This window comes from Vitis riparia, chromosome 11 (assembly GCF_004353265.1).
Source record: "Vitis riparia cultivar Riparia Gloire de Montpellier isolate 1030 chromosome 11, EGFV_Vit.rip_1.0, whole genome shotgun sequence".
In the NCBI taxonomy this organism is placed as follows: Eukaryota; Viridiplantae; Streptophyta; class Magnoliopsida; order Vitales; family Vitaceae; genus Vitis; species Vitis riparia.
The window spans coordinates 5,722,148-5,749,529 of record NC_048441.1 but is presented as its reverse complement, the minus strand read 5'-3'; the positions used below and the strand labels follow the sequence as shown (position 1 = coordinate 5,749,529).

Sequence of the window (27,382 nt, the reverse complement as noted above, 5' to 3'; positions counted from 1 at the left end):
CTTATCTAAGCTTAATTGTTTGTTCCTTTAATTTCTCGTCGGTTGGACACCATCCTAGGTTCTATCTATGTTTATTCTTCATCCCTTTTGTTTCCTTTCATTGGAACGCCATGTAGGTTTTATCTAATTTCATTTGGTTGTTCCACTCGTTTTTCATCATTGGGACATTCCTTTGGTTTCTCATCGTTTGGACACCATCTAGTTTATTCTTTCTCCCTTTGGTATCTCATCTTTGGGACGACATCATAGGTTCTATCTAAGGTCATTCATTCTTTCCTTTGGTTTGTCATCATTGGGATGCCCCCTAGGCCCTATCTTAGCTTAATTGTTTGTTCCTTTAATTTCTCATTGTTTGGACACCATCCTAGGTTTTCTCTATGTTTATTCTTCATCCCTTTTGTTTCCTATCATTGGATTGCCATCTAGGTTTTATCTAAGTTCATTTGTTTGTTCCACTTGTTTTTCATCATTGGGACAGCTTTCCTATCTAATCTCATTCCTTTGTTCCTTTTGTAACTAATCATTGGGACATGATCCGTTGGTTTCTCATCGTTTGGACACCACCTAGGTTTTGTGGAAGTTTATTCTTTCTCCCTTTGGTTTTTCATCTTTGGGACAACATTGTAGTTTCTTTCTAAGGTCATTCATTCTTTCCTTGGGCTTGTCATCATTGGGATGCCCCCTAGGGCTTATCTAAGCTTAATTGTTTGTTCCTTTAATTTCTCATCGTTTGGACACCATCCTAGGTTCTATCTATGTTTATTCTTCATCCCATTTGTTTCCTATCATTGGATTGCCATCTAGGTTTTATCTAATTTCATTTGTTTGTTCCACTTGTTTTTCATCATTGGGACAGCTTTCTAGGTTCTATCTAAGCTCATTCCTTTGTTCCTTTTGTAACTAATCATTGGGACATGATCCATTGGTTTCTCATCGTTTGGACACCACCTAGGTTTTATGGAAGTTTATTCTTTGTCCCTTTGGTTTTTCATCTTTGGGACAACATCATAGCTTCTTTCTAAGGTCATTCATTCTTTCCTTGGGCTTGTCATCATTGGGATGCCCCCTAGGGCTTATCTAAGCTTAATTGTTTGTTCCTTGAATTTCTCATCGGTTGGACACCATCCTAGGTTCTATCTGTGTTTATTCTTCATCCCTTTTGTTTCCTATCATTGGAACGCCATCTAGGTTTTATCTAATTTCATTTGGTTGTTCCACTCGTTTTTCATCATTGGGACATTCCTTTGGTTTCTCATCGTTTGGACACCATCTAGTTTATTCTTTCTCCCTTTTGTTTCTCATCTTTGGGACGACATCATAGGTTCTATCTAAGGTCATTCATTCTTTCCTTTGGTTTGTCATCATTGGGATGCCCCCTAGGCCCTATCTAAGTTTAATTGTTTGTTCCTTTAATTTCTCATTGTTTGTACACCATCCTAGGTTTTCTCTATGTTTATTCTTCATCCCTTTTGTTTCCTATCATTGGATTGCCATCTAGGTTTTAGCTAAGTTCATTTGTTTGTTCCACTTGTTTTTCATCATTGGGACAGCTTTCTAGGTTCTATGTAAGCTCATTCCTTTGTTCCTTTTGTAACTAATCATTGGGACATGATCCGTTGGTTTCTCATCGTTTGGATACCACCTAGGTTTTATGGAAGTTTATTCTTTCTCCCTTTGGTTTCTCATCTTTGGGACAACATCGTAGCTTCTTTCTAAGGTCATTCATTCTTTCCTTGGGCTTGTCATCATTGGGATGCCCCCTAGGGCTTATCTAAGCTTAATTGTTTGCTCCTTTAATTTCTCATCGTTTGGACACCATCCTAGGTTCTATCTATGTTTATTCTTCATCCCTTTTGTTTCCTATCATTGGAATGTCATCTAGGTTTTATCTAAGTTCATTTGTTTGTTCCACTTGTTTTTCATCATTGGGACAGCTTTCTAGGTTCTATCTAAGCTCATTCCTTTTTTCCATTTGTAACTAATCATTGGGATATGAGAGTTTTGGGTCAAAATGGCTCATTTTTGAAAAAAATTGTAACATCTAACCACTTTTTTAAACTTATGTTCAAATTGGCCTCTTTGATGCCACGTAGGCGCCACGTCATTAAAAAATATTTTTTTCGTCATTATAGTGAAAGCCGCAGTTGGAAAACGCAGCTTCATTTTTGTACTAAAGCCGCAGTTGGGAAACACGGCTTCATTTTTGTACTAAAGCCGCTGTTGGCAAACGCGTTAACTAAAGTCGCGGTTGGCAATTGCGGCTTTAGTTAATTTTTATTTAAATTTAAAATTTAATTAAAAATTATTAAATTACAATTTATGAATGAAATTTAAAAATATACTTAAATAATAAATTATTTATATTTAAATTTAAAATTCTAGTATTCTTCAACAAACATAAATTGATAAATAGAAGATATTATAAATGAATATTTTATTTATTAATAAATTAATAATCTTAAAATAATAAACTTATGTTATATAATTGTAATTTAATAGTTTTTAATTAAATTTGAAAGTAAAAAAAATATATTATAATTGAAATCTCAGTTATCAACTACTATACTATTATTTCGATAAAGATAAATTTATCATAATACAAATAAATTAATATCTTAAAAATTAACAAATTAAATATCTTAAATTAATAAATGAAAATTAACTAAAGCCACAGTTGGCAACTGCGGCTTTAGTTAAAAAATGAAACCGCGTTTGCCAACTGCGGCTTTAGTACAAATATGAAGCCACGTTTCCTAACTACAGCTTTAGTACAAAAATGAAGTCGTGTTTGTCAACTGCGGCTTTAGTACAAATTTGAAGCCGCGTTTCCCAACTACGGCTTTAGTACAAAAATGAAGCCGCGTTTTCCAACTACAGCTTTAGTACAAAAATGAAGCCGCGTTTCCCAACTACGGCTTTCACTATAACAGCGAAAAAAAAAAATTAATGATGTGGCGCCTACGTGGCATCAAAGAAACCAATTTGAACATAAGTTTAAAAAAGGGGTTAGATGTTACAATTTTTTTCAAAAATGGGCCATTTTGACCCAAAACTCGGGATATGATCCTTTGGTTTCTCATCGTTTGGACACCATCCCAAGTTCTATGTAAGTTTATTCTTTGTTCCTCCCGTTTCTAATTATTTTGACACCATCTTAGGTTTTATCTAAACTTAATATTTTGTTTCTTTGATTTTTTATCATTGGGACACCATTGTAGGTTCTATGTGATATTATTTTTTGTTCCTTTGGTTTCTCATCATTCTAACGTCATGATAAGTTCTATCTAAGCCTAGTCGTTTGTTCCTTTGGTTTCTCTTCCCTGGGATGCCATTCTAGGTTTTGTCTTAGTTTTTTTGTTTAATCATTATCTGAACTTCATTCCAATGCAAATATATTGTTTTCTTCTTTATTTAGCTTTATATAAAATATAAGAAACTATAATACACTGTGCAAATTAAGTACTCTGACCAAGGAATAATCTATGAATTAATTTGAAGTCATATTGAAATAACAAAACACCTAGCACAAACAATCCAATCATACCCAATGTAAAAACATTTGGCTGAATTATGGCAACCTCACCTTGGATTTCTAAAAATTGATAGGAACATTTGGCTGAAATGAATTTATGGTATATACAATGAGAGGTGGTTCATTGATGTATACTAATGCGTTATTTGATGCCAAGCATGATTTCAAGATTACTATATGAAGCAACATAGAATTCGTACCTGTTGAAGATGCTCACTAATCCTTAAAGCAGTTACGGCCAGACGTTCAAAATGAAACGCCATCCGTTGAATGGACAAATTTGAAGCAGCAAATAAGAAACATAAACTGTAATAGCTTGAAAGAATTTTTACCTGTTGAAGATGCTACAATCCTTGGAGCATCCATGTCCCAAACCTTCAAAATGAAAAGTCATCTCCATTAAATAGGCAAATTTGAAGCAACAAATGAGAAACTTAAACAATAATAGCATGTTAGAATTTTTAGGAAAAAAGAGTATCACCTTTATATTTAAAAAAAAAAAACATTGAATTGTATTATAAGTATCACAGTAGTGGGAATAATATATCACTGCTCTTTGGTTTATGGTAAGATATGCAAAATTTTTAATTTTTAATAAAATTAAAAGAAAATTAATATAAATGATTAAATATAAATTCTTTGTGAAAATTGTATTTTATTTTTTATTTTATATAATAAGAAAATTAAAAATTTTAACAAATGAAAATGATATAATCAACCAAGTTTTTATCTTCTTTAATAAAAAATATTAAACATTTTAATCAAGAAAAAAAGATAAAACCACGGTGAATATTAAGTAAAACAATTCAATTTCTTTATTATATATTTATTTTTATATTTTTCTCATTAATGATTTATTATATGTTATTATTATTATTTTATATGTAAACTGTTCATAAATATTTAAAAAAAATGAAAGAGTGAAAAAAAATGAAATTTAAAATATTTTGAGAATGAGTAACTAGTATATTCTAAAAAAATCCAAAAGGTATAAAATGAAGAAAGAAGAAATAAAAAAAACAAAATTAATGTTGCATGTTGATCCCCACATAATATTCGAATTTTGTTTATGTTATTACTTGTCGGGGAATTTTTGGCGCTGGTTTTGGGAAGACTCAGGGGTTTCAAACAGCATTTCACAGAAGGCAAAAAGGGAGACCATTTCAAAGAGGCAACAAGGGAGAGAATGCATGTGATACCTGTTAGAGAAGTACACCAAGCATGACAGGATCAGATCAAGAGGGCTTTGGGAATTCTCGAGGGTTCTTGGCAGGAGTTCTTCAGCTCATCATCCTTGATCACCAGGAATTTATCATCGTCATCGGTACATATCTGGAGTTTTTCTGGTTTTTTCCAGAAGCTAGATCTTTTCTAGAGACGTGCGTCTCCACCACTAGCAGGGAGAATCATCTTCACAGGCGCGCCATCAGTCGGAGGAGAGAAGCCTTCTCCATAGTCGTCTTCTACATATCTACACCAGTGCACCGCATCTCTCTAGAAGAATGGCAACTCATCAAAGCCACACATAGACCAGCTCTTATCATTACTGCCTTATCAGTCTCTGTAACTCATCATGATCATGACACACCGGCTGGGGATATTTGATCATTTTCAGTTCTATCATCAGATATTTAACTTCAGTTTTCACCATTCTCCCATCTCAGTATCTTATGATCATTTATTTATTAATTCGAAACTTGATTTTTGGGAAAAGTGGCATCGTATCAACATCAAGAACATATCTACAGCAGATTCAATGATTTTATCATCAGGCATTTGGTTTAAAGGATTCTTTTTAGCATTCTGAAGAGGATAAGGAGAGATTCTGGAGGGTTCTCGTCAACAGCAACATTCCCACTCCATTGGTGCAGGATCATTAGAGCTTTGGGGAGGTACAAGACCATTGGGAAGATCATAAAAGCCACGCTATCTTGATTGGCAGTTCATCTTCCCTAGTTTATCTTCAGGAGTGCGCAGCACCAGCAGATCAGAAGACCATCACTGCACATTCATTTTGGATTATTCATCATTCATTTTTTGGTGAGGGGAGCTATCACCGACTTTGGAGGGCAATATCGAGAGGGTTCTGGACTTTTCTTAGAAGAGGAGATCATCATACACCGAGGGAGAATTCTGGACGTTCTGGGCTTTGATCTTTTCGCCGGAAAAGAAAGAAACAGAGAGGGGAGGATCGATCTTGAGAGAGGAGAAGTTTACATCTAGGAGTGAGGGGACCGCATCACGAATTCTGGAGGTTTTTCTTCTTGGGGGATCTTTTGGCCGCTAAAGAAAGAAGCAGAGAGGGGAGGATCGATCTTGAGAGAGGAGAAGTTTACATCTAGGATTGAGGGGACCGCATCACGAGTTCTGGAGGTTTTTCATCTGTCATCTTTTTGGGATCTTTTGGCCGGAAAAGAAAGAAACAGAGAGGGGAGGATCGATCTTGAGAGAGGAGAAGTTTTCATCTAGGCTTGAGGGGACTGCATGACGAATTCTGGAGGTTTTTCGTCTTTTATCTTAGGGATCTTTTGGCCGGAAAAGAAAGAAACAGATAGGGGAGGGTCGACTGAGAGAGGAGAAATTTTCATCTAGGCTTGAGGGGACTGCGTCACGGATCCAGTTGGAGGAGATCACTGCTATCGACCATGATCACCAGTTCCGAGTGGAGGAGATTGACACAGCAACAGTCTCCGGCAGAAGCAAGATTTCTGTCGGCATCACCCCTATTGCATTTGAGAGAGAGGTGCTAAAGCCATGATCATCAGACCTACGTATCACCATTCTTGCTCGCACCACAGTTCATCAACGCTGCGTCTCCTGATCAGGCACCAGACCATGCATTGGTTCGTCGCCAGCTCAAACATGAAGAGGAAGGCTCAACGGGTTTGGTTGTAAGGGAAGGAAGAAGGTGAGGAGATAGGAAATGATCCGAAGGAGGTTTCCTTCTCTTAAAGATGGCCGAAAAGTGAACTGGATGCCTTTGGCAACTTCTTGGTAATGTCGACTAAGGGGTTCGAGCTAGAGATCATGGCCTGTATAAAAAAGATGGAGGCCAGAAAGGGGACAAAGGCTTGAGGGAAATGTAAAGAGAAAGAAGAAAATATGCTTGTCAAAATTTGGAAGAGAGCAAAAAGACTGGAGTGCTAAAAAATCTAGATGGGTTGAAGGAAGGTTATTAGTGCTTTAATGCACTCTCAAAGGACAGATATAGTTTGTATTGATGAAACAAAAAGTCAATTTACTGTTAATTTATTCACCAATTGATTTATTTATTTATTTTTATGTATGTGTGTGTTGGTATGTGAGTGTGGGTACTGTTGGGTGGGTGGGTGGCGTGCCGAGGGTGTTCCCCCACGTGTTTTCTTGTTTTCTTTTAGTGTCAAAGCACTGGCTTACCTATGTTGTTTACATAACTTGAGAGCTTAAATTGGTCCTTGACATTAGTAACCGACAGTGGTTTACAAAAATTATGTCAATTGATAAAATCACAACTAATTATGATTTTAATAAACTTCAATTCTAGGCAAGTTTTAATCTCCCACATTTGATGCATTTTATGAATCCGCTGAAATTTTAGAGTGATTTTATTTAATAGTATTTTTACTCAAATCATTTTTAGTGAAATTTTTATATTAGAAAGTGTTTTTAAGAAAACCACTCATCAAATATTTATTTATTAAATATTATAAGTAATTTTTAAAAATATTTTATAAAATTTATCAAAATACTTATTGTTTTTTTTTTATAAAAAAATACTTTTTAAGCTAAAAGTATTTTCTATAATTATTGCTAAAACAAACTCTTAAAATGTGAGTAATAATCAAATATGGTATTTGAAAAATAAAAATTTTACATGCAATTTGAAAATCTAATTTTAACTTACCCAACAAAAATTGAGATAAGATTAAATTAATATCTTGTTTCCTTAAACCTTTTTATAATTTTTTTTATAATGGAAATTATGATCTTATTGGTATTTAATAATATTGTCAATAGTAATAATAAGAATAAATTTTAATGGAAGGAAAAAAGAGGACTTATTACTAGTCATTAAGAAATAATTGAGAAGCCTTTTCTAGAATTAATGCCTTAAAAGTTCTTCAAACCTTATGTGTGAATAGCTGAAATCCCAGTAGAACTTATGTGTGATTTTGACAAAAATTATGTCAAAATCACTAATTCTGGATGCTTACCACGGATGCTGGGCTTTCAATTTTCACCAGTGAGCGATTGCAGACTTTTAGTTATCACTGTTTGGATGTAAATATTTGCTTTATACGATTTCTTTTGTGGAATCATTTGTATGATTATTCTTTTCATTATGAACATTTGGGTATAGTATCTTGTAGCATCGGTAACATCATTTTCATCATAGTACTACTATTAATATATTTTAGTATTACTTTTTTTTTTTTATAAAAGAGTGACGCTCTGATGGTGAATTGATGTGATGTCGTGATGAAGCTGCGCTAATCTGAAGTGATGGTGTGCGTCTACAAAATCGGTAGGTGATGCTGAATGATGATGAAGAAGTTGATGTCCACGCGAACCCAAAGAGAGAGATGATCAAGACATCCGTGCGATGTCCAGTTTGCACGAAAGATCGAAACGGTGTTGTTATGATCCTCAGATGCTCCTCGATGCGTGTGGTTTAGAGTTGCAGGCGGTGTTCGAGATGGCGATGAACCAATGCGTGGTCTGGTGCCTGATCCGGAGACGCAGCGTTGATGAACTGTTGTGGGCGCAAGAATGGTGATACGTGGGTCTGATGACTCCTCTCTCAGATCCAATAGGGGTGATGCCGACAGAAATCTTGCTTCTGCCGGAGACTGTCGCTGTGTCAATCTCCTCCACTCGGAACTGGTGATGATGGTCGATAGCAGTGATCTCCTCCAACTGGATCCGTGACGCAGTCCCCTATGAAAACTTTTGTCTCAAGATCGATCCTCCGCTCTCTGTTTCTTTCTTTTCCGGCATCCCCGAAAGATGAAAGATGAAAAACCTCCAGAATTCGTCGTACAGTCCCTAAAGCTTAGATGAAAACTTCTCTCTCGAGATCGATCCTCCCCTCTCTGTTTCTTTCTTTTCCGGCCAAAAGATCCCCAAAAGATGAAAGATGAAAAACCTCCAGATCGATCCTCACGCCTAGATGAAAACTTCTCCTCTCTCAAAATCGATCTTCCACTCTCTGTTTCTTTCTTTTCCGGCCAGAAGATGAAAGCCAAAAACCGCCAGAATTCTCCCTCGGTATATGATGATCTCTTCAAAGAAAAGTCCAGAATCCTCTCGATATTGCCCTCCAAAGTCGGTGATAGCTCCCCTCACCAAAAAATGAATGACGAATGATCCAAAATGAATGTGCAGTGATGGTCTTCTGATCTGCCGGTGCTGCGCACTCCTGAAGATAAACTAATGAAGATGAACTGCCAATCAAGATAGCGTGGCCGTTATGATCTTCCCAATGGTCTTGTACCTCCCCAAAGCTCTGATGATCCCGCACCAATGAAGTGGGAGTGTTGCTGTTGACGAGAACCCTCCAGAATCTCTCCTATCCTCTTCAGAATGCTGAAAAAAAATCCCTCAAACCAAATTCGTGATGATGAAATCTGTGAATCTGCTGTGGATACGGTCTTGATGTCGATGTGATGCCACTTTTCCAAAAAAATAAAGAAAATCTGAAAAGCCGTAATTGCTCGGAAAATCTCGATACCCTAACAAAAATAAGAGGTAACCTTCGTCCTCTTCACTCTGGTTTCCACTAGCGCCGACGACGGCTCCCACCTCATGCTCAGAATAACCCGGAACCCAAAGTAAGCGCGCTCTCTCTTGGGTTCTTTGTTTGGTTACCTAGAAAATAATAGTCAAAATTTTCTTTGAAGGATTTACTTTTTCCTCTTTGTTCTGTTTTTTCCATTACTGAGGCTGAGATCCTTTTCGTTTTTTCTACGACCTTTAGGTAATTCCTTTCATTTTCTGGGTTGCTTTCCCCTTTCCCGTTCCTTAAATTTCCCCAGAATATTTCTAAACTTTTCCGGCTTGTTTCGTTATGGATTTGGTATGTTTTTTTACCTAATTGTCGATGATATTCTTGCTATTGTTTCTTGGCCAATTTTTTTTTTAACAATCCGTGTTATGGGTTTTTGGGATTTCTGTTTGGTTGCTGGGAGAGTGGCAGCTAAGAGAAGTAAGCTGAAAGGTGGAACATTAATTTTGCCCTTTAACCACTATTGATTTGTCTTGATTTGTTTCTTTTTCTTTATGAAATCAATGTTTGATCTTTTTCTTCTTGGCAATTAGTGAGGATTATTGTTTGTTCTTTTTCTTTGGGAATATGGATTGACAGAGGAGAAATAGAGACAAAAAATAGAAAAAAAAAAAAAAAACATTGGGAAAAGTAGCCAGAAAATGGAAACTACATGGAACCTTTTAGAAGAGAACTCTTAAGGTAAAACGTGTGCGACCTCCCTACAGTGGAGCGGAGATAGATGGATTCGGATTCGTAGAAATCTCTTGAATGTGAGTACCCAATAATCTATTCCAATTTTTAAAACTTTTGTGCTTCTCATGGCATTTTCTCAGGTCCACCCTCCCACATTCCCATCATTTCTTTCTCTTTTTCCCCAAGGAAAAAAAACTCGATTTCCATTACTTATCTTTTTTAATTCCTCTTGTCGTTGCTGTTTTATAAAGAACATAAGGAAGTTTAATTTGGGAATTCTTGTAAGACTAAAAGCAATTCATTCCATTTTTTGTATGCTTAGTGCTTTTGTTACTTTCTATTTAATTGAATTCACAATATATATATATATATATATATATATACATCTCCATGAATTTATTTGGCTGTTGCAAAAATTTTAGGGAAAGAAAATGTTTAGGTTTTTCGTTTAGAACTTCTCCTCAAATTGAGCCTAACACCACTCCATTTGGCTTAGTTGGGTTGAGGTTTCATTAAAATTTGTATTTATTTAGTTTTTTTCATTTTCCTTATTTGTTCTTGGCAACCAAACAGGGTGCAAAGGAAAACAAGTAATTATTTATAAGCTGCCACGAGCTGTTTAATCCTGTTACCAACCCATGGTTGCTTGCAAGTTGGCTCAATTAGTTGTGTCGCTTAGGTTTGCTTGTTATGTATCGGCATGTCTTCTGTTGGAACAATGTGACTAGTTAACCACACTAGTTTTGGAACAGTGTCTTCCTAAGGAATATTTGGGTATCTTGTTGTGTACATTCATGATATGTGAAATGCATGAAGCATTGAAATGGAGCAATAGACTCCACCATATTTTTGGTGAATATAAGTGTTTTATGATATAAAGTATAAGTTAGCCACATCCATTTTATATATATATTTTTTAATGCAATTAACTACTTGATTTATGGGATAAGGCTTTCTTCAGTTGAGTTGTGTTCCTGTGTTTTCCATATGCATATAAAATTTTTTACATGTATATCACTAATTTATACATTATATTGTAGGTAATGTTGCTGTTAGAAAAAAATAATAATAATAGGATTAGATGAAATCAGAGCACCAAAGAGGATATTTTATGATGAAGTAATGTTTTGGAATATCTTTTGTCTAATTTTTTTTAATTAGCTCATCTTTGATGTGCTTCAAGTTGCTTGCATCTTTGATGTCCAATTTATCCTGTTTATTATTAAATGTGGGTTGTTATCCCTCCACTCAGCCATTTATTGTATAATAATGATCTTGTATTCTAGCTTATTTATCAATTCAAATGTGTTATTGAGTAAATGATTCCAAACTTGGGGGTGTCCTTGAAGAATGAATCCAACCCCATGCCATTATATCCTCTATTTCTGGTATTTCTAATATTCTAATTCATGGTTGATTTAAGAGCACTTTGTGTTGTTAATCCAAGTTGCAAAGGAAGGTGGTGAAAATGGAAGGCTATGATTGATGAAGTAAGTTCTGATAAAATATTTTGGAATACACTTAAAAGAGTTTTGAACTGAAGTTTTGAATATATGATTTTTTACCCTTCAGGAAGAGAGGATTGGATTTTCATTTCTTATATTTTATATAAAAGACTAATTGGATTTTGTGTGGTTGTTCAGGAAGAGGGAAGCAAAGAACCTGATCGAGAGTTGATAGATGATTATGAGTACTTTAAGATGGGATCCTCTCAACTCAAGTGTTCTGTTTTTACTAAATTGGGTTTCGAACCCTTGTAAATTTTGAATCCTATTTAACTCATAGATGTTTGGAGTTTCTATATGTTCAGAAAGAAGTATATTCTTGTTAACCATTTAGCTCACTTTTTGCCTCCTATAGAATATTTTGTTTTCATTATCTTTATATTGATTTGAAATGAGGTCTCTTCACTATTGAAAGTAGGATAATGAAAATGGACAATGAAATTTATTCCCCTATAACAAGAAAAATGGATTATTATTTTTTTGTTGCAGAAAGTAAAACCTACTAGCTACTACTATACGTGTAGCATGCATGAAACAATGGAATGAGTCCTCATATATATTTGTTGCTGGCAGGAGAATGCAGTCAGATCTAAAAGTCGAAGAGGAAAACCACAACTTTATAGTTGTGGAGATTATTTCATCCTTTTCATACAATAATTAATTTTTTTTTTTTAGTTTTACTAGTTTTTCTTTTAATTGAAAGAGCCCCAAATGGTAGCTAGCATTTTTACCCTTAACTTTACAAATATCTGCCAAATAATTAGGCACAAATTAATTTCAACCTCTTCAACAAGTGTTTCTACCTAGCTGAGCATGCTGTTCCAGCTAGTTAATAGATGACAGTTCTATTGTTAAATACACTTTCTTTTTTCCTAACTTGGTGTTCATGTCTAATATGTATGAGATCGTATCACTAGTAATAGAGCATTTAATGATTTCCTGGTGAATGGTCCATTCTTGGTGTGTATTTTTCTATCCTTAAAGCATAGATATATAAACCTTCTAAGTATGTCCCAATAAGATACAACGCACCATTCTCTTTTTGACAAATTATTAGGCATGACATGCTTTTTTTTTTTTTAATCCCCCATCCAACTAGAGACAAAAACATTGTGCTACTGATGATATAAATCAACCTCACAGATAAATATGCCATAATGCTTTCTAGATTGGTGGGTTCCAACAGTAGGATGCTCTCGGATGGACTTCCAGAGGGATTTCTCCTGGTTAGAATTCCAGGCCTACCTCTACAATTCTGGGACTTGGAGTTTTTCAGAAAGGTGGGGATGCTTGCAGGGCATAGCAGTGGATGATGAGACCAAATATTCCCGCAACATGTAATGGGTTAGAATCCTGGTTAAAAACAATGGTAAGGAGGTGCACGGAAAGCTGGAAGTGATAGCGGGTTTTGCTTCTTTTTCTATCCCGTTGTTGTGGGAAGATTCGGTGTGGTTTTCGGCCCTACAGGTAGATGCTGTTACAAAGTCCAAGGGAGAACTGATGGCGGAGAGAAGGGACCCCAATTTGCAGGAAGAGGATGGTGTTATTTCACGCGCCTTGGTGCGTGTGGATTAGGGGACTCTGCTGCAGCTAAAGGTGATGGAGACGTTGGAGTGGTACCTTGGAAAATCAAGTTCAATCCCATGCAAAAAGGCTGGAAGGGTCAAGCGTCTGAGGCGCTGCCGAAAGATGCCTTTACGGTGAATGAGACTCCTGTCGTAGGAAAAAGTGCACTTGTTCCCAAGTGTCTAACGTTGGACTTAGGCGTCGAGAAGCCCAGGTGTAAGGAAGGGGGAGTCTGAATGTGGGCCATTAGGGCTAGACTGTTTTTGGGCTCGAGTCTAAAAGGGAGGCTTTTTTAGTTGGTGGGCCTGCATGTTCGGTGAAGTCCAATCAGGATAATAATAAATTAGGCTTGGTTATCTTAAAGAAAGTGGGGCTGGGGATGAAAACCTTAGGCCCAAAAAATCCAGCTGCAGGAAAGAGATAAAAAGGAGGAAGGGAAGGCTCACGTATTTCCCCTTAGGGGTTCTAAAGAGGGCGAGGCGGCTCACTAGGGCTCACAAAGGAAGCGTCAGCCGGGGTTCTCCAACAGATTACGACGCAAGAGATGTGCCCTCCGGCACTTGGGACTTGTTCAAGCAACCACGGAGGGGTGCGAATCAGTTACGTACCCCTTTTCTACTTTAGGGGGTTACTGCGGGCCTTTCTGGGACTTCTTCTTCTGGATTAGGGGATTCTGTATGGGATTCCTGGACAAGGGAGGCAGAGGAGGTGCTTAACGAACCGGTGAAGAGTGAGAGAGTGAAGGAGCCGCTGCGCATGATTCTTAAAGACGGACGGTCTATTGTTTTTCCTAATCACGAAGGGCTTATCCCCCTAAAGGGAGGGGCTGAGGAGGAGTCCCTAAGAGAGCGAGATGTAGAAAATTTTCGATTGCATGACCATAAGGAATTTTCAGAAGAGGAACTGCCTTCTCTTGAAATCTCTGCAGCAGGAGAAATAGGTGCGGAGAGATCCCCTTGGGCAAATAAAAAATTCCTTTGGTTTTGAAAGTATGTGGGTGTTTCGGTGGAAGGGTTTGAAGAAGACATTATGAGAATCCTTGTGGAAATTGAGAGTAGGAGGTGCTCTGTAAGTGCGTCGAAGGCTGGTAAAAGGGGTACCATGTCCAGGTCAAGGAAGGAAAGAGAACTGAAGAAGCTCATTAGCACCATTAATTATGACGGCGCTGCGGGAAGGGAAGCAGAGGTTAGGAATGAGGGTAGGCAAATTTCTGTAATTCCTAAATGAAGCTTAGGATTTTGTCTTGGAATGTTAGAGGCTTGCATGATCCAGATAAGAGGAAGGTAATTAAGTCTGTGGTTAGGAAACTCAAGCCAGATTTGGCCTGTTTTCAGGAAACTAAGATGAGGGAGATGTCTGACAAATTTGTGAGAAGTTTGGGGACTGGCAGGAACTTGGGTTGGGCCTCTTTAGGTGCAAGGGGCACAGCGGGAGGGGTTTTGTTGATTTGGGATACGAGGCCGAAGTGGGTTCTTTTTATTGATGAGTTTGAACTTGGAGACCCGCCTATTTGTTGGGTGGGGGGAGGATTAAATATCCAAAATTGGGTTCTAATGGGACTTTTAATCAAAGAACCCTTTTCTTTACTCCAAGTTATTTTCGGTTATTATCTTATTTCATTTTGATTATATATATATATATATATATATATATATATATATATATATAATTAAATAAAACAATTTAATTTTTATTTTTATTTTCTTTTGAACACATAAAAAGAATTCTACTTCTCAAAAAAATAAATGATAAAAAATTATAAGTTACATTTATTTTTAATATAATTAAAATTTTAAAAATAAAAAAAGTGGATATTTAATGATAAAAAATTAATTGGGGGAAATTCTCATAAATGTGTGTTTTAATTTTATTTTATTTTAAATAAGGATGATAATTGGTGTAACTGGAAAGGATAAGGTGGGGAACCTCCACATGGACCACACTAAACCGTACACTTGGAGTGGAGGGCAGGTGGCTCCCCAGAGGCAACCCTTCTTATTCTTTTGTGAGAGTTTAATTTCAAAATAAGTAAGAATAGTACCCGTCTTAAGATATTTGTCAAATTAATCTTTTTATATCCACGTAAAAAATTATTTTTAGTTCATTCATGTTTTAATACCTAAAATTATAATTATTAATATTAAGTTTTATATAAAAATATAAAATTTTAAAATAATATAAATAATTTATTTAATTATTTTAAAATTTAAAACTAATATGAAAAAATAATTTTCTTTAATTCATGATAAAGTTCATAAAACAAATAACTATTTTATTTACCATAAATATATAAATTTTTATGAAAATGTAAATAAAATTATTTTCTCAAAATTTCAAGGAAAATATGAAAAAATAAATATAATATATATATATATATATAATTTTAAAACAGTCGTAAAAAAAATTTATTAAGAATAATTTGTAAAAAAAAAAAAAATAATTGTGGGGCTTACTCATGTTGACCATACATCAACTAAAAAAATATGAGATTTTAGAATTTTGTTTTTTTATTTTTAATTTTAGTGTAAATTATGGATGTACCAAAATTTCTTAATAATATACCAGATTTTCTTAAAGTTATTTTTGGAGTGAGAAAAATTTCTTACAATTTTCCATTGTTAGTTTAAAATTATTTTTATTTACAAATCCTTAATAAATTTTTTTCTTTACAACTGTTTTAAAATTATATATATATTATCTTTATTTTTTTATATTTTCCTTAAAATTTTGAGAAAATAATTTCGTCTGCATTCCCATAAAAATTTATATATTTATGGTAAATAAAATATTTATTTGTTTTATGAATTTTATCACATATGAATTAAAGAAAATTATTTTTTCATATTATTTTTAAATTTTAAAATAACTAAATAATTTATTTATATTATTTTAAAATTTTATATTTTCATATAAAAATTAATGCCAATGATTATGATTTTAGGTTATTCCTTAATAAAAGTGATTTTATGGTTATTATGGTAAAAAAATATTTTAAAAATAATATTTAAATCATAATATCATTAAAACATAGATGGATTAAAAATAATTTCTGAAACTTATAAAACCACAGTCACCAACGGTGGTTCTAAGAAAAATTGTAAAACCACAATCACAAATTGTGATTTTAAGGATATTTTTGAAACTTTTAAAACCACAGTCACCAATTGTGATTTTACACACTTTAAAAAAAATCTAAGTGGATGCTTACGTGGTTATAAAAGATTAGTTTGACAAATATTTTAAGATGGTACTATTTTTACCATTTTTTTCCTACCAATGGACTATATTAGACTTAAACTCCAAGATCCATGTCTGCTGCCCCATTTTCTTAGATTGCGGAGGGGTGAGAAAAGGGCAAAGATTTGAAAATATGTGGCTAATGGTTGAAGGTTTTGCATATAGAATTAAAGAATGGCGGCAAACTTACAATTTAAGGGGCAGTCCTAGCTTTGTGCTTGCCAAGAAATCACAAGATTTGAAAATCAACCTAAAGGAGTGGAATAAAGAGGTGCTTGGAAATGTTTCAACTAGAAAGGATGTTGCTTTAGAGCATATAAGCTACTGGGATAATGCTGAAAGGCTAAGACCTCTCTCTGATGAGGAACCTCTTGGAGGCAAAAATCAAGGACCCTTTGGCTGAAGGAAGGGGATAATAACACAAAGTTTTTTCATCGCATGGCTAATGAAAGGAAAAGAGGAAACTGTCAGCAGCCTGATAATAAACTGTTAAGAGGGTTCCTCTGGAAAAAGAGGAGCTTAAAGAGGCGATTGGTTCCTACTTCAAAGCTTTGTTTGAAGAACCCTAAGCGAGAAGACCTGACGTGGATTCAGAGTTATTTATGAGGATTAGCGCCATGGATAATGAGGGATTGGAGGGTCCCTTTTTAGAGGATGAGGTGGCCAAAGCATTGTCTTAATTGGGGGGTTATAAGGCACTAGGGCTAGATGGGTTCTCGATGGCTTTGTGGAAGTTTTGCTGGCCTATAGTAGGTGGGGAAGTGATGCAAGTATTAGAGGAATTCCATTTGCAGAATGCCGTAGTTAACAACCTGAACGCAACCTTTTTAGTCCTCATCCTGAAGAAGGGAGGGGCAGGAGACATACATGATTTCAGGTCAATTAGTCTTGTGGGGGGTCTATACAAAATTCTTGCAGAAGTCCTAACTAATAGATTGAAAAGGGTGATTGACAAAATGGTATCGAACAACCAGAACGCTTTTGTCAGGGCTAGACAGATTCTGGATGCAACCTTAGTAACAAATGAGGAGATTGACTTGAGGAAATGAAGGTCTAATGCAAGGGCTGGTTTGCAAGTTGGATATAGAAAACCCTTATGACGATAAACTGGAATTTCTTTCTTTGGGTTTTGGCCCCAAATGGAGACAATGGATCCTCTATTGCATTTCTACTGTAAGAATGACTGTTCTAGTTAGTTAATGACACTCCAAGAAATTTTTTCTCAACACACGGGGCTGAGGAGGGGGACCCCACTCTGAATAAATGGAAACGCAAGATAAGGTACAGAACCACTTAATAAAAACTGAAGGATTTTCTAGAACAATATTTAAATTCAATAAGGTAACCAAGATAAGTATTAGAATAAAATATAAACTCACTGGGGTCAACAAGATCATTCTCTCCCTCACCTATACGGCCCAACATAATACTTACAGTGATGGATGTACAGAAACATGAAAAACTTGTGTTCCCAAATTAAGTAAAAAAACCCCTAAATGAGCTTCAGAATTTTCTTTTATATGACTATATCACATATCCCACATAGCAAGCAAGCCTGTAAAACCATCCTTCGACCCAACCCTTTTTCTTTTTTGATTTTCATCTGCCCCTTGAGAAAAGTTACTTAAATCCTTTTTCCCCTGCATGATCAAAATATAAGTCAAAGCATAAGACAAGCTTACATAATCAAAAAGTGATCCCAACACTGATGGTGCCTCATGGATCATAATCACCAGCTCTAGATTGATTAGGCTCTTCAACCTTGACTTTCTGCTGATTATACACCATGTTACTGTCATACATATCTCTAGGCAGTGTTCTCCTCGCCTGCTTCGTTGGCCGACTAACAGGATCAAATACAGGTGCTTCAAAGTATGGAGCAGATAGACCTGGCGTACGAAGTTGCAAGTCTATACACTCAGCTGGTCCTGCCCATGATAGAGGGTTCACTGCAGCAAATATAAATGTCATTGCAAGAATTAAAAAATGTATAAACCTGAAGAATGTAAAACAACAGGTTTTCCCAAGATGTTTCAAAAGCAATAGAAAAATCGTTTTCCAGACAACTTTAAGGATCTGTTTTAAGAAACATCTCCAATGGAAACCATTATGTTTCCTGTGCAATTTCAAAGAATAAGCATCTATTTTCTCAAAATCATCAAAAAGGCATTCAATCATTTTTGAAAACATGCAATAAATAAATCATTTCAAATGCTATATAAATCAAAAAATTTCTTGCATTTTTTTTTGTTTTTTTTTTGTTTTTTATAAGAAACAACAAAGATTTATTAGCAAAGTAAATCTGAGAAGGATGAGAAATCCTTCCCTAAATACAAACCTAATCAAAACAAAGGAAAACAAAAACAAACCAATAAGCATCTATTTTCTCAAAATCATCAAAAAGGCATTCAATCATTTTTGAAAACATGCAATAAATAAATCATTTCAAATGCTATATAAATTAAAAAATTTCTTGCAATTTTTTTTTTCCTTTTTTTAAATAAGAAACAACAAAGATTTTATTAGCAAAGTAAAATTGAAAAGGATGAGAAATCCTTCCTTAAATACAAACCTAATCAAAACAAAGGAAAACAAAAACAAACCAAAAGACATCCAAACGTCTCAACATTACTAATTTGACACTTTCAAACTACATATCAAAATTTAATCAAGTTGAATAACCCTAAGAGGAATGCCCTTGAAAACATTAGTAGTTGATACTCAAAATGATAAATAGAAGTAGATGAGGTCCCATAACATATCAGTTTCCCTCCACTTGTCCTCAAAGATCCTTGCATTTCTTTCCCACCATACTATCCACATCAAAGTAAAACAAATGATTCACAAATTTTTCTTGCATTAAACCACATTGAAATTGGGGGAATTTTCAATTTGCTCACAACTATGTTGCCCCCACCAAATATCCCCTTAAAATATATTTTGACAAGTACCAATTATGTTATGCATACCTTCACCAGGCTCAAGAGGTCTAGACATTCCTGAACTAGTAGTATCATCATATGACCCTGCATTTACACGAGCAGGGCGCTTCCTCACATAGTTTTCCTGCAATGGTTTGGGGATTTGAAATGAAAATTGTGACAGAGTTACCCCATGCACCATATACTCTGGATGCTCCACCAAGTACCTGCACAATAGAAAGAAGAGCACCCACCAATCACTACACATTAATTTAAAATATAGCAATAGAAAGCATGAATTTTTCCAATAAAGTGAATGATAAAGCAGAGAAACCATACTTTTGGACTTCTACCATTGAGCGGAGTCTCTTGCCTGATGGTGCAACATAATACCTAAAAATATTTAGAAGGAAAATCAGAATGAAGTTGATTATGGTTGAAGTATCTAGCACACTAAATTTAAGTATCATAGAAGTACAAAGGATAACTAGAGAGGAACAGTTGTTTAGCATGAGATGAAGAAAGTCTAGAAGCATTTTCATCATCAGTGTCAATATATGTAAAATTTCCAGAAAAATACAGAGTAGTTACCTACTGAATACGAGTATAGTTGTCAAATGCTTACAGTTCATATGATATGATAAATTTTTTAATATAAAATTATGTGTATAGCATTTATCACCAGTATTTATCATTAAAAATATATAGGACATGATACAGACCTTACAATCATATTTGAGTACCTTTTATACATTTTTTCTTAAAAAGAATATCATACTATTGTTTAAAAGGTATTTTAAAGCTTAAAAAATGGATGACAAGATAATAGGAGAGAATATTACCCTAGGGGAAACATTGTATGCATGTGGTCAAAAATATGCATAGAAGGTTACTAGTGTAATTATTAAACTAATGAATGTTGAGGGGCTATTATTGAGATAAAAATATGTTATTCAGATTATTGAATGTAGACATTAAGGATGATGACTGATGAAGAATGGAAACTTTTGCTTAATACACTAGTTCTCATTTTAGATTCCCCTCCACCCCATCCTTTAGAACTTCAAACATAGCACATAAAACGCACAGACTCAATACTTCATACAAGTGTATAGTTGTATATGACAACAGCTTCTTTTAAAGCACATTGATTGAGGATTTGAGGGAAACTTGTAATGTTAGCCATCTCATTAGAAAATTAGTCCAAATTTAGAACTTAAAACTACAGGCCACTGTTTAGAAAATCTGTAGTGTGAATGTATATTTGTGCTGAATGTATATTTTTAAATATCATATTTTGATACGCTGGTTTCATTAAACCTCTAGTATTCAATGACCACATATGTATGATATTTATGAATGCTCATATCTATGTTTTGTTAATCTTATTACTTTTCCATAAATTGGTAATACTCTGCTTCATTCTTATAATGTGTTTGATACTGTATATAATTCTTTTGAGTTTATTTAAAATGTTAGAGTGCATAATATACATTGTAGGGCCAAATTATCAAAAAATATACATTATAGGGCCAAATTCTACAAGCTTAAGCTTCTAGAAAAATTGGTTGTTCAACTATCCAAGCCTCGTTTGATGGGAGGTCATGCATTCAAACCTCACCACATGTTTATTTCCTCAATGTGTTAAGCCCAAAAGAGGCTACTTTATTTCCCAATATATTAAGCTCACATGTAAGCTTAAGCTTTTAGGAAAATTGGTGGTTTAACATAAAATATATTCGAAAAATTACAAACCATGCTAGTCATATTATAAGCAACATGAAAAGAAAAAAAAATAAATATTGCCCAGCTAACAAATATGTATATCAGAATATTCAAAAACATGTCTTTGATATCGGGATATTTTCTCTGCTTTATTCTTGCAACATTTTTTTCATGTATGCATGCGTGTGTGTGTGTATCATATTATAAGCAACATGAAAACAAGAAAAATTTAAATAATTGCCCAGCTAACAAATATGTATATCAGAATATTCATAAACATGTCTTTGATAGCGGGATATTTTCTCTGCTTTATTCTTGCTACATTTTTTTTCATGTGTGCGTGTATATATATATATATATAGTGTGTGTGTGTAGCGGGATATTTTCTCTGCTTTATTCTTGCAACATTTTTTTTCATGTGTGTGTGTGTGTGTGATAAGCAACATGAGAAAAAAAAAATTGAAAACACCACAATATAATTTACAAGCAGAAAATAATGGATAAGAGTATTCTCAACAACACATTGAGAAGAAATTCAAATTGAAAAGAATACGTACACGTCTGCAAACTTAGTGCTCCCTTCACCTCTGATCCTTAGCAGCCGTTGCCACCCTGCCGGGGGCTGAGCAATATTAGGCTTATCAATTGCCCAGAGCCTGCTTCCATCTTGAGAAATATCAGCTGGATCATCACATGACACATTAGGCCGCCACTCACGAGCTGTTTCACATACAAAAGGCTGCTCTAAGATATGTTCACGTATTTCTTCATACTTCTCCTTTGTTGGTATCAGCCTCCATTTGAAACAGTTAGCACATTGGACGGTGAAAGCCCCTACAGATGGCAAAACTCTGGAAGGTGCATTGGTGGTAGAGTATCCAGTGAAAGATGGGAGCCGATATTGAATAGGGTCAGGAACAGGTTCAACTTCGGTGGCACTATTTGCTACAGGATCATAGACCACCAACTGGTTGGAAGTATTTTCATAAGAGTGATTATCATCATCCTCCTCGGCATAAAAATCCTCCTCTTCGTCCTCTGAGGATGAAAGATCTATCGGTACCTGAAGAGCATCCAAGTATCTGGGAAGACTTGAACCAGTTAAGTCATTTTCTTCCTTGTTTGCCTTTCGATAAATTTTTCCAGGATGTCGCATTTTAATAGATCTCAATCACCTGGCTAAAAAGTGGACCAGAAAAACAAAAGTAAAAAAGAAAAGACAACTGAGAATAGTATAAATAAATAATTTCATGAAAATTCTCCTGCTGTCTTCAAAAAGCAATACCATGCTCACAAGTCAGAATCAACACAAAATAAACAAGAAAGACTTTCAAGTGACAGAACGTCAACATGCAAATCAATATATGGCACCAAGAACTAACATAAACATATAACAAACAGCAAATAAACTCCCAAGAAAAGAACCAAACAAAAGAAAAAGAGAAACAAAGCAAGAGGTGCAACAGAACTAAAGGATAGTCCTGGATGAACCACCGACTATTTAGGAACAATAAATCTCATTAAATCCATGTCGCTGCCTTTTTTTCTTTTTTTCCTTGAAAAAACCCAAACAAACATCTTCATTCATCTTTAAACATAAATACAAGAAGGAAGATCAATCCTTCAAAGATGTATAAAAAGTGGTTAGAAAGTAACCAAGTGTCAAGCCACACAAAAACTAGCTCATCCTCACAAAGAAAAAACCAAGGTACATTGAAGCGGAATATTGCACACTCAAGGGGGAGGAAAATCTCTGACAAAGGAGACTAAAGGTTTAGCTCCCCATTTGGCTAAGTGGTCTACGACTTAGTTGGCTAAATGGGGAACCCAAGAGAAGGAACAACCCAACTCACTAACAACCTCTATGATTTGCACATCCAATTGTCAAACTTCCATGAATCTCTTTCCTTATGAATCACCCATGATATTACAGCTGCAAAATCTCCCACTACTATTAGGTTGGAAAGATCACAAGCTTTGGCTTATAAACCTTCCAACAATGCCAATATCTCTACCTTAATAGCCAACCCCTCTCCTACCTGCTTAGAGTAGGCTCTCAACACTATACCAAAGTTAAGAGGATTCCAATCAAAGGTTTCTTGGGATCCAAGTTTATGAAAGATAATGGAATCACAACCAGCTAAGGCTTTATTTAATGTAGTGCCTACATCAATATCTCACCGTGCTCAGCAATGTAAGTACAAACAGAAAGAACATACTCCAAAAAAAATAAAATTAGACAGGACAAGACTAGGGCATATAAGGTTATTGAACATCATTCTTAAAGAGTTAACAGAGGCAATCACAACTACTTCACATAAATTGAAGAAAAGTAATTAGTATTTCATCTTCAAACAAAATGTGCTGAGAAATTGAAACCCTTTTTTCTGCACACATTTAAAGTGACATGTAGAAGAAACATATGTGCTACATATAAAGAACACACTGTCTGTAACTGAATAAATTCTTCCTTAACAAGTTATATACTTTTTCCTAAAATGGCATGCTGATGCATTACTGGCATCACCATCATACAACAATCTTAAATAACAACCTATCCATGTCAGCAAATAAATGCAAAATAGATTTTATATCTTCCCTTCAATCACATGATTCCAACTACCATGCAAGTGGTAAATCACTTCCAAGCATTAATCATGGTCCCATATCTAATGCTGCAAAAGAAAGAGGTCCAATATATTGATACAAACATATTGGCAAATTATCAGAACAAAATTAAACCAGGGTTACAATGAGATTTTTTTAAGTAAAACAAGTCCAATATAGGGATGCCTGAAACAAGGGTGCCAACCAAATACTCACAAGTCACAAAGTTCACATTTTAGGGGGTGGGGCAGGGTTTGGAACAGGGGGCTGCTCACCATAGCTCAACATCTACAAAAGGAGTTCATTCTCCTAGAAAGTTTTATTTCACTCTCACCTCACATAATAGGACAAGAGAGTTGCTCTCCGGATAGGTGGCCTCCCTTTTTCCAAAAACCAGCCCTGCCACCCCAAGAAAAGCTCCACCTGTGCCCAAACATCATCTATTGAACCACAAAAATCACAAAATCAAACACCACAGTTCAACAGAAAATGGTTCACTGTCTCATTGTCCTTTATGCACAAAGAAAATACAACATTTCCTTACCATCTGACCATTACAGAGAACCAACAATCTCCATCCCCTCCCCCTCTTTGATGGATCTATAAACAGAAAAACTTCTTCAGACACCACCTTGGATAGAGCTACAGTGCACCACACCTTCTTTCTAGGATAGCTACTTCATCTTCACTCCAACATGGATAAGAGAAACAAACATCCGAAAAGGGCCTTTTTTTTATTAAAAAAAAAAAAAGGCCTCCATCTCCAAGTCCCCCGGCCCCACCAATCCACACCCTCAAATAAAACCTCTTTATACAAATCTATGTCCCAACCCTTGCTGCTTTCCAAGTTTCCACAAAACAAATCATATATCAAATAACTTTCACAGCCTCATGTGTGATCATAGCCCATCCTTGGGGACACTTCTTCAAGTGCGTGTTGAGCGAGGCTGCAATGACTCACATGCATGTAAAATATTACCAGGGATAGTGAATATCTAGTTCATAGGCCTAATTTTAAGGAAACTCTAATTTCAAGCACTATATGGATTAGATAGCACCCTATCTCTCATAAATGTGGTATTTGGAATAAATCCCAAGTTCAAAACACACATCAAGCCAGGTGCCAGGCATGACAATACATATGTCTGACATTACATTCAAGGCTTTAAAAATCAGCAACATTTTACACCAATTTTAGTTATTTCACACGTACACACATAACCAACAATAAATTTAAATATTTACTAGCTCTGTGTGTGGAAGATGAGAAAAAAGAAAACAAGAAATCGAGTGGGTGGCACGTATGGGTTACGGTTACATACACACACAAAACCAACAATAACTTTTTATATTTTTCAATATTTAGAGGCGAATAAAAAGACATGTATGTATGGGAGCTAGGGAAGAAACGAAATCTGAATGCCACTTAAGACGGCTGTTACTTTTAGCTGAAGGGGTTTTCTTTTTTCTTTTTTCTTTTTTTTTTTCCGAGAAACCGAATCAAATAAGCCATAAGAATCAATTCTTTTCTTTTCCATGATTTTCGCCGCAACCAAACACACAATTATCTTAACAAAAGCATTAAATAACACCAAAGCTGAAAATTCTTGCCATGCAAAGCAAAATCAGGATGCAAAAATTAGTCAAACCAAAAAAAATATTTCAAAATTATTGAACCCTTGTTTGGCTGAAAACACAGAGGAATGCATTTTTTTTTCCTCCAAGAAAACTAAACTCTGAACCAAAAACTTCCATTTCTTATATATTCCCCAGCTTTTCTCTTGAACCAAACCAGAAACCCAAAAAAATTCCCATTCTCATAAAACAAAACCGATGGTTCCAAATCCGAGTGACGAGCCGATCCGAAAACAAGAAAACGAGATCCACCCAACAAAGCCCAGAAAAAAGTGACGATAATTACGAAGAAGGAGAGTAGGAGAGAGCGAGAGGTGATTACAAAATGAGGGATCAAGATCTCAGCCGGCGACGACGAGGAGCTGCATCGTGAAATGTCAGTCGTGGATTACACCGGGAAGCATGGATCGTACGGCCAGAATTGCGTCTGAGCTTTCGGCTCTGCTTTTGCTTCCGTTTTCTCCTCGGTAGGAGAGCGGAGAAGAGTGAGAAACAAAGGACATTTACAACCTGATGTAAAATGTGAACAATTTTTTAAATAAAAATTTTATTTCCTGCAATTACGGGTTTGCCCTTTTTTATATACTAGGTTTGATCCACGTGCCTTGCACGTGGACAAGATTGGTAATAAAGTTGATATTATATATAAATTTTTAATTATTTAATAAAAATTATAAAAAAATTAATTTAATAAAAATAACATTTTTAAACTTTTAAGTATTTTTATATATTTGTATTTAAAAAGATATTATAGCATCATGATAATTCTATGCATATATTTATTATATAATAAAAAAATCTAGGTATCAAATTAAAAGTAATTAATTATTTTTTTATTATAATAAACAAATATATATTATTATTTTTTGAGATAGTGTGTGTGGCTTTAAATTTCTTAAAATTTTAAGATTAGTAATAAATATACATACATTATTATTTATTTGAAAATATTTAAAAAAATCAAGAAATAAAAAAATTATTAATTCTATTTAACTAAAATTTATTAGAAACAATATTTTCAAACTTTTAAAAAAAATAAAATAATGATCCTATTCAGATGAGATTTCTAACTCTTATCAAATTAAAATAAAAAGAAATTACATTTCAATCATAACTTTCTTAAAAAATAAAAGTAAAAATTAAAATTATATATAAAAGTAGAGGCATTTATAAAAACCAAGGGAAAGATAAATCCCAATTTAATGACACATGCATAATTAGAAAATATCTAAGTTTTAAACTTCAAATTTAAATTTAAATAATTATTTCATTTGAAATCAATCTATTTTTATCTATAATTCTACATAAATAAAAAAATATTAAAAAAAAAAGGAAAAAAGGGATTACATATAATTTTGTTAATGTTGTTCAAAGGGAATAAGAAAATCACGTATTTTCTTTGTTTTAGAGAGTATCTTAAAAAAAAATTATTTATATTTTTTTCTCTTTTAAATATACATTTGTTAATATTTTTTATTATTTAATTTGATAAATAGAATTTTGTTTAAAAAAAAAAAAAACCAAAAGCAGAACCATTTCACATAAATATAATTTCAAATCAAATTCAATTCCACCTTACTACGGCAAAAAATAGAAGAGAAAAATGATGAATAGCTTAGAAAAGGAATGTCTAGTAGCTAATTTTCATCATTTCTGTGTCTTTTCAATCCTTCAAATTTAGCTTTAAAAAAAAGTCCAAACGTAGCTATTTTAGCAAGTTAAACAAATTTACAGTATTTCAAAAAAATACAAATTTATCCTGCGATAACTGTTTTGACCCCACAAATGCTTCAATATCTCAATCACACTTATGTAAACAGATCACAAAAGAAAAAAAAGAAAAAAAAATCAGAATGCATGATTTTCCTACTATATGAAATGAAATAGAAAGTCATTTCATAATAGAGCTAAATAAACAAAACGTTAACTAAAAAACCTCAAATTTTAGTTCAGTCCACGGAGAGGCCTATGTCCCAGAGAGGCCTTCTTTGCAAGAAAATGGAGAATGAGCATCAGAGACAGCCTTGGAGAGATTTGCGGGGAGCTTATCAACCCATACCCACCAAGGATTCCAGTAATGATCCCAGGTGAGATTGTTACACAGAGAGCCTTGGATTATCCACTGTTAAAATGGAGGGTGCTGTTATTAATGGAGCTTCAAATCCTTCACCATATTCCATGATTGTCTACAATGTGTAATTCATGGTGGGCACAA

At 34.5% G+C, this 27,382-nt stretch overlaps 1 protein-coding gene and 1 long non-coding RNA gene across 5 annotated transcripts; one reads left to right on the top strand and one right to left on the bottom strand.

The window, feature by feature from the left end:
* The first annotated feature begins 7,945 nt into the window (after nucleotides 1–7,945).
* Nucleotides 7,946–11,849, top strand: LOC117925034. The gene is made up of 2 exons (XR_004652929.1): nucleotides 7,946–11,461; nucleotides 11,615–11,849. It is a non-coding gene; the product is annotated as an uncharacterized LOC117925034 (long non-coding RNA).
* A 5,741-nt stretch (nucleotides 11,850–17,590) lies between these two features.
* Nucleotides 17,591–25,662, bottom strand: LOC117925159 (methyl-CpG-binding domain-containing protein 2-like). 4 transcript variants are annotated; one of them, XM_034844060.1, is made up of 7 exons: nucleotides 25,490–25,662; nucleotides 24,077–24,479; nucleotides 23,867–23,972; nucleotides 21,483–22,104; nucleotides 19,540–19,593; nucleotides 19,249–19,427; nucleotides 17,591–18,228 (listed from the first exon to the last, which is right to left on the bottom strand). In XM_034844060.1, the coding sequence occupies exons 4-7, from the start codon at nucleotides 22,079–22,081 to the stop codon at nucleotides 17,996–17,998; spliced, it is 1,065 nt and encodes a 354-aa protein (XP_034699951.1). In that variant the 5' UTR covers nucleotides 22,082–22,104; nucleotides 23,867–23,972; nucleotides 24,077–24,479; nucleotides 25,490–25,662; the 3' UTR covers nucleotides 17,591–17,995. The 4 variants fall into 4 exon arrangements, with proteins under 4 accessions (XP_034699951.1, XP_034699952.1, XP_034699950.1 ...); XM_034844061.1 differs by lacking the exon at nucleotides 23,867–23,972; XM_034844059.1 differs by lacking the exons at nucleotides 23,867–23,972; nucleotides 24,077–24,479.
* Between the last annotated feature and the right edge of the window lie 1,720 nt (nucleotides 25,663–27,382).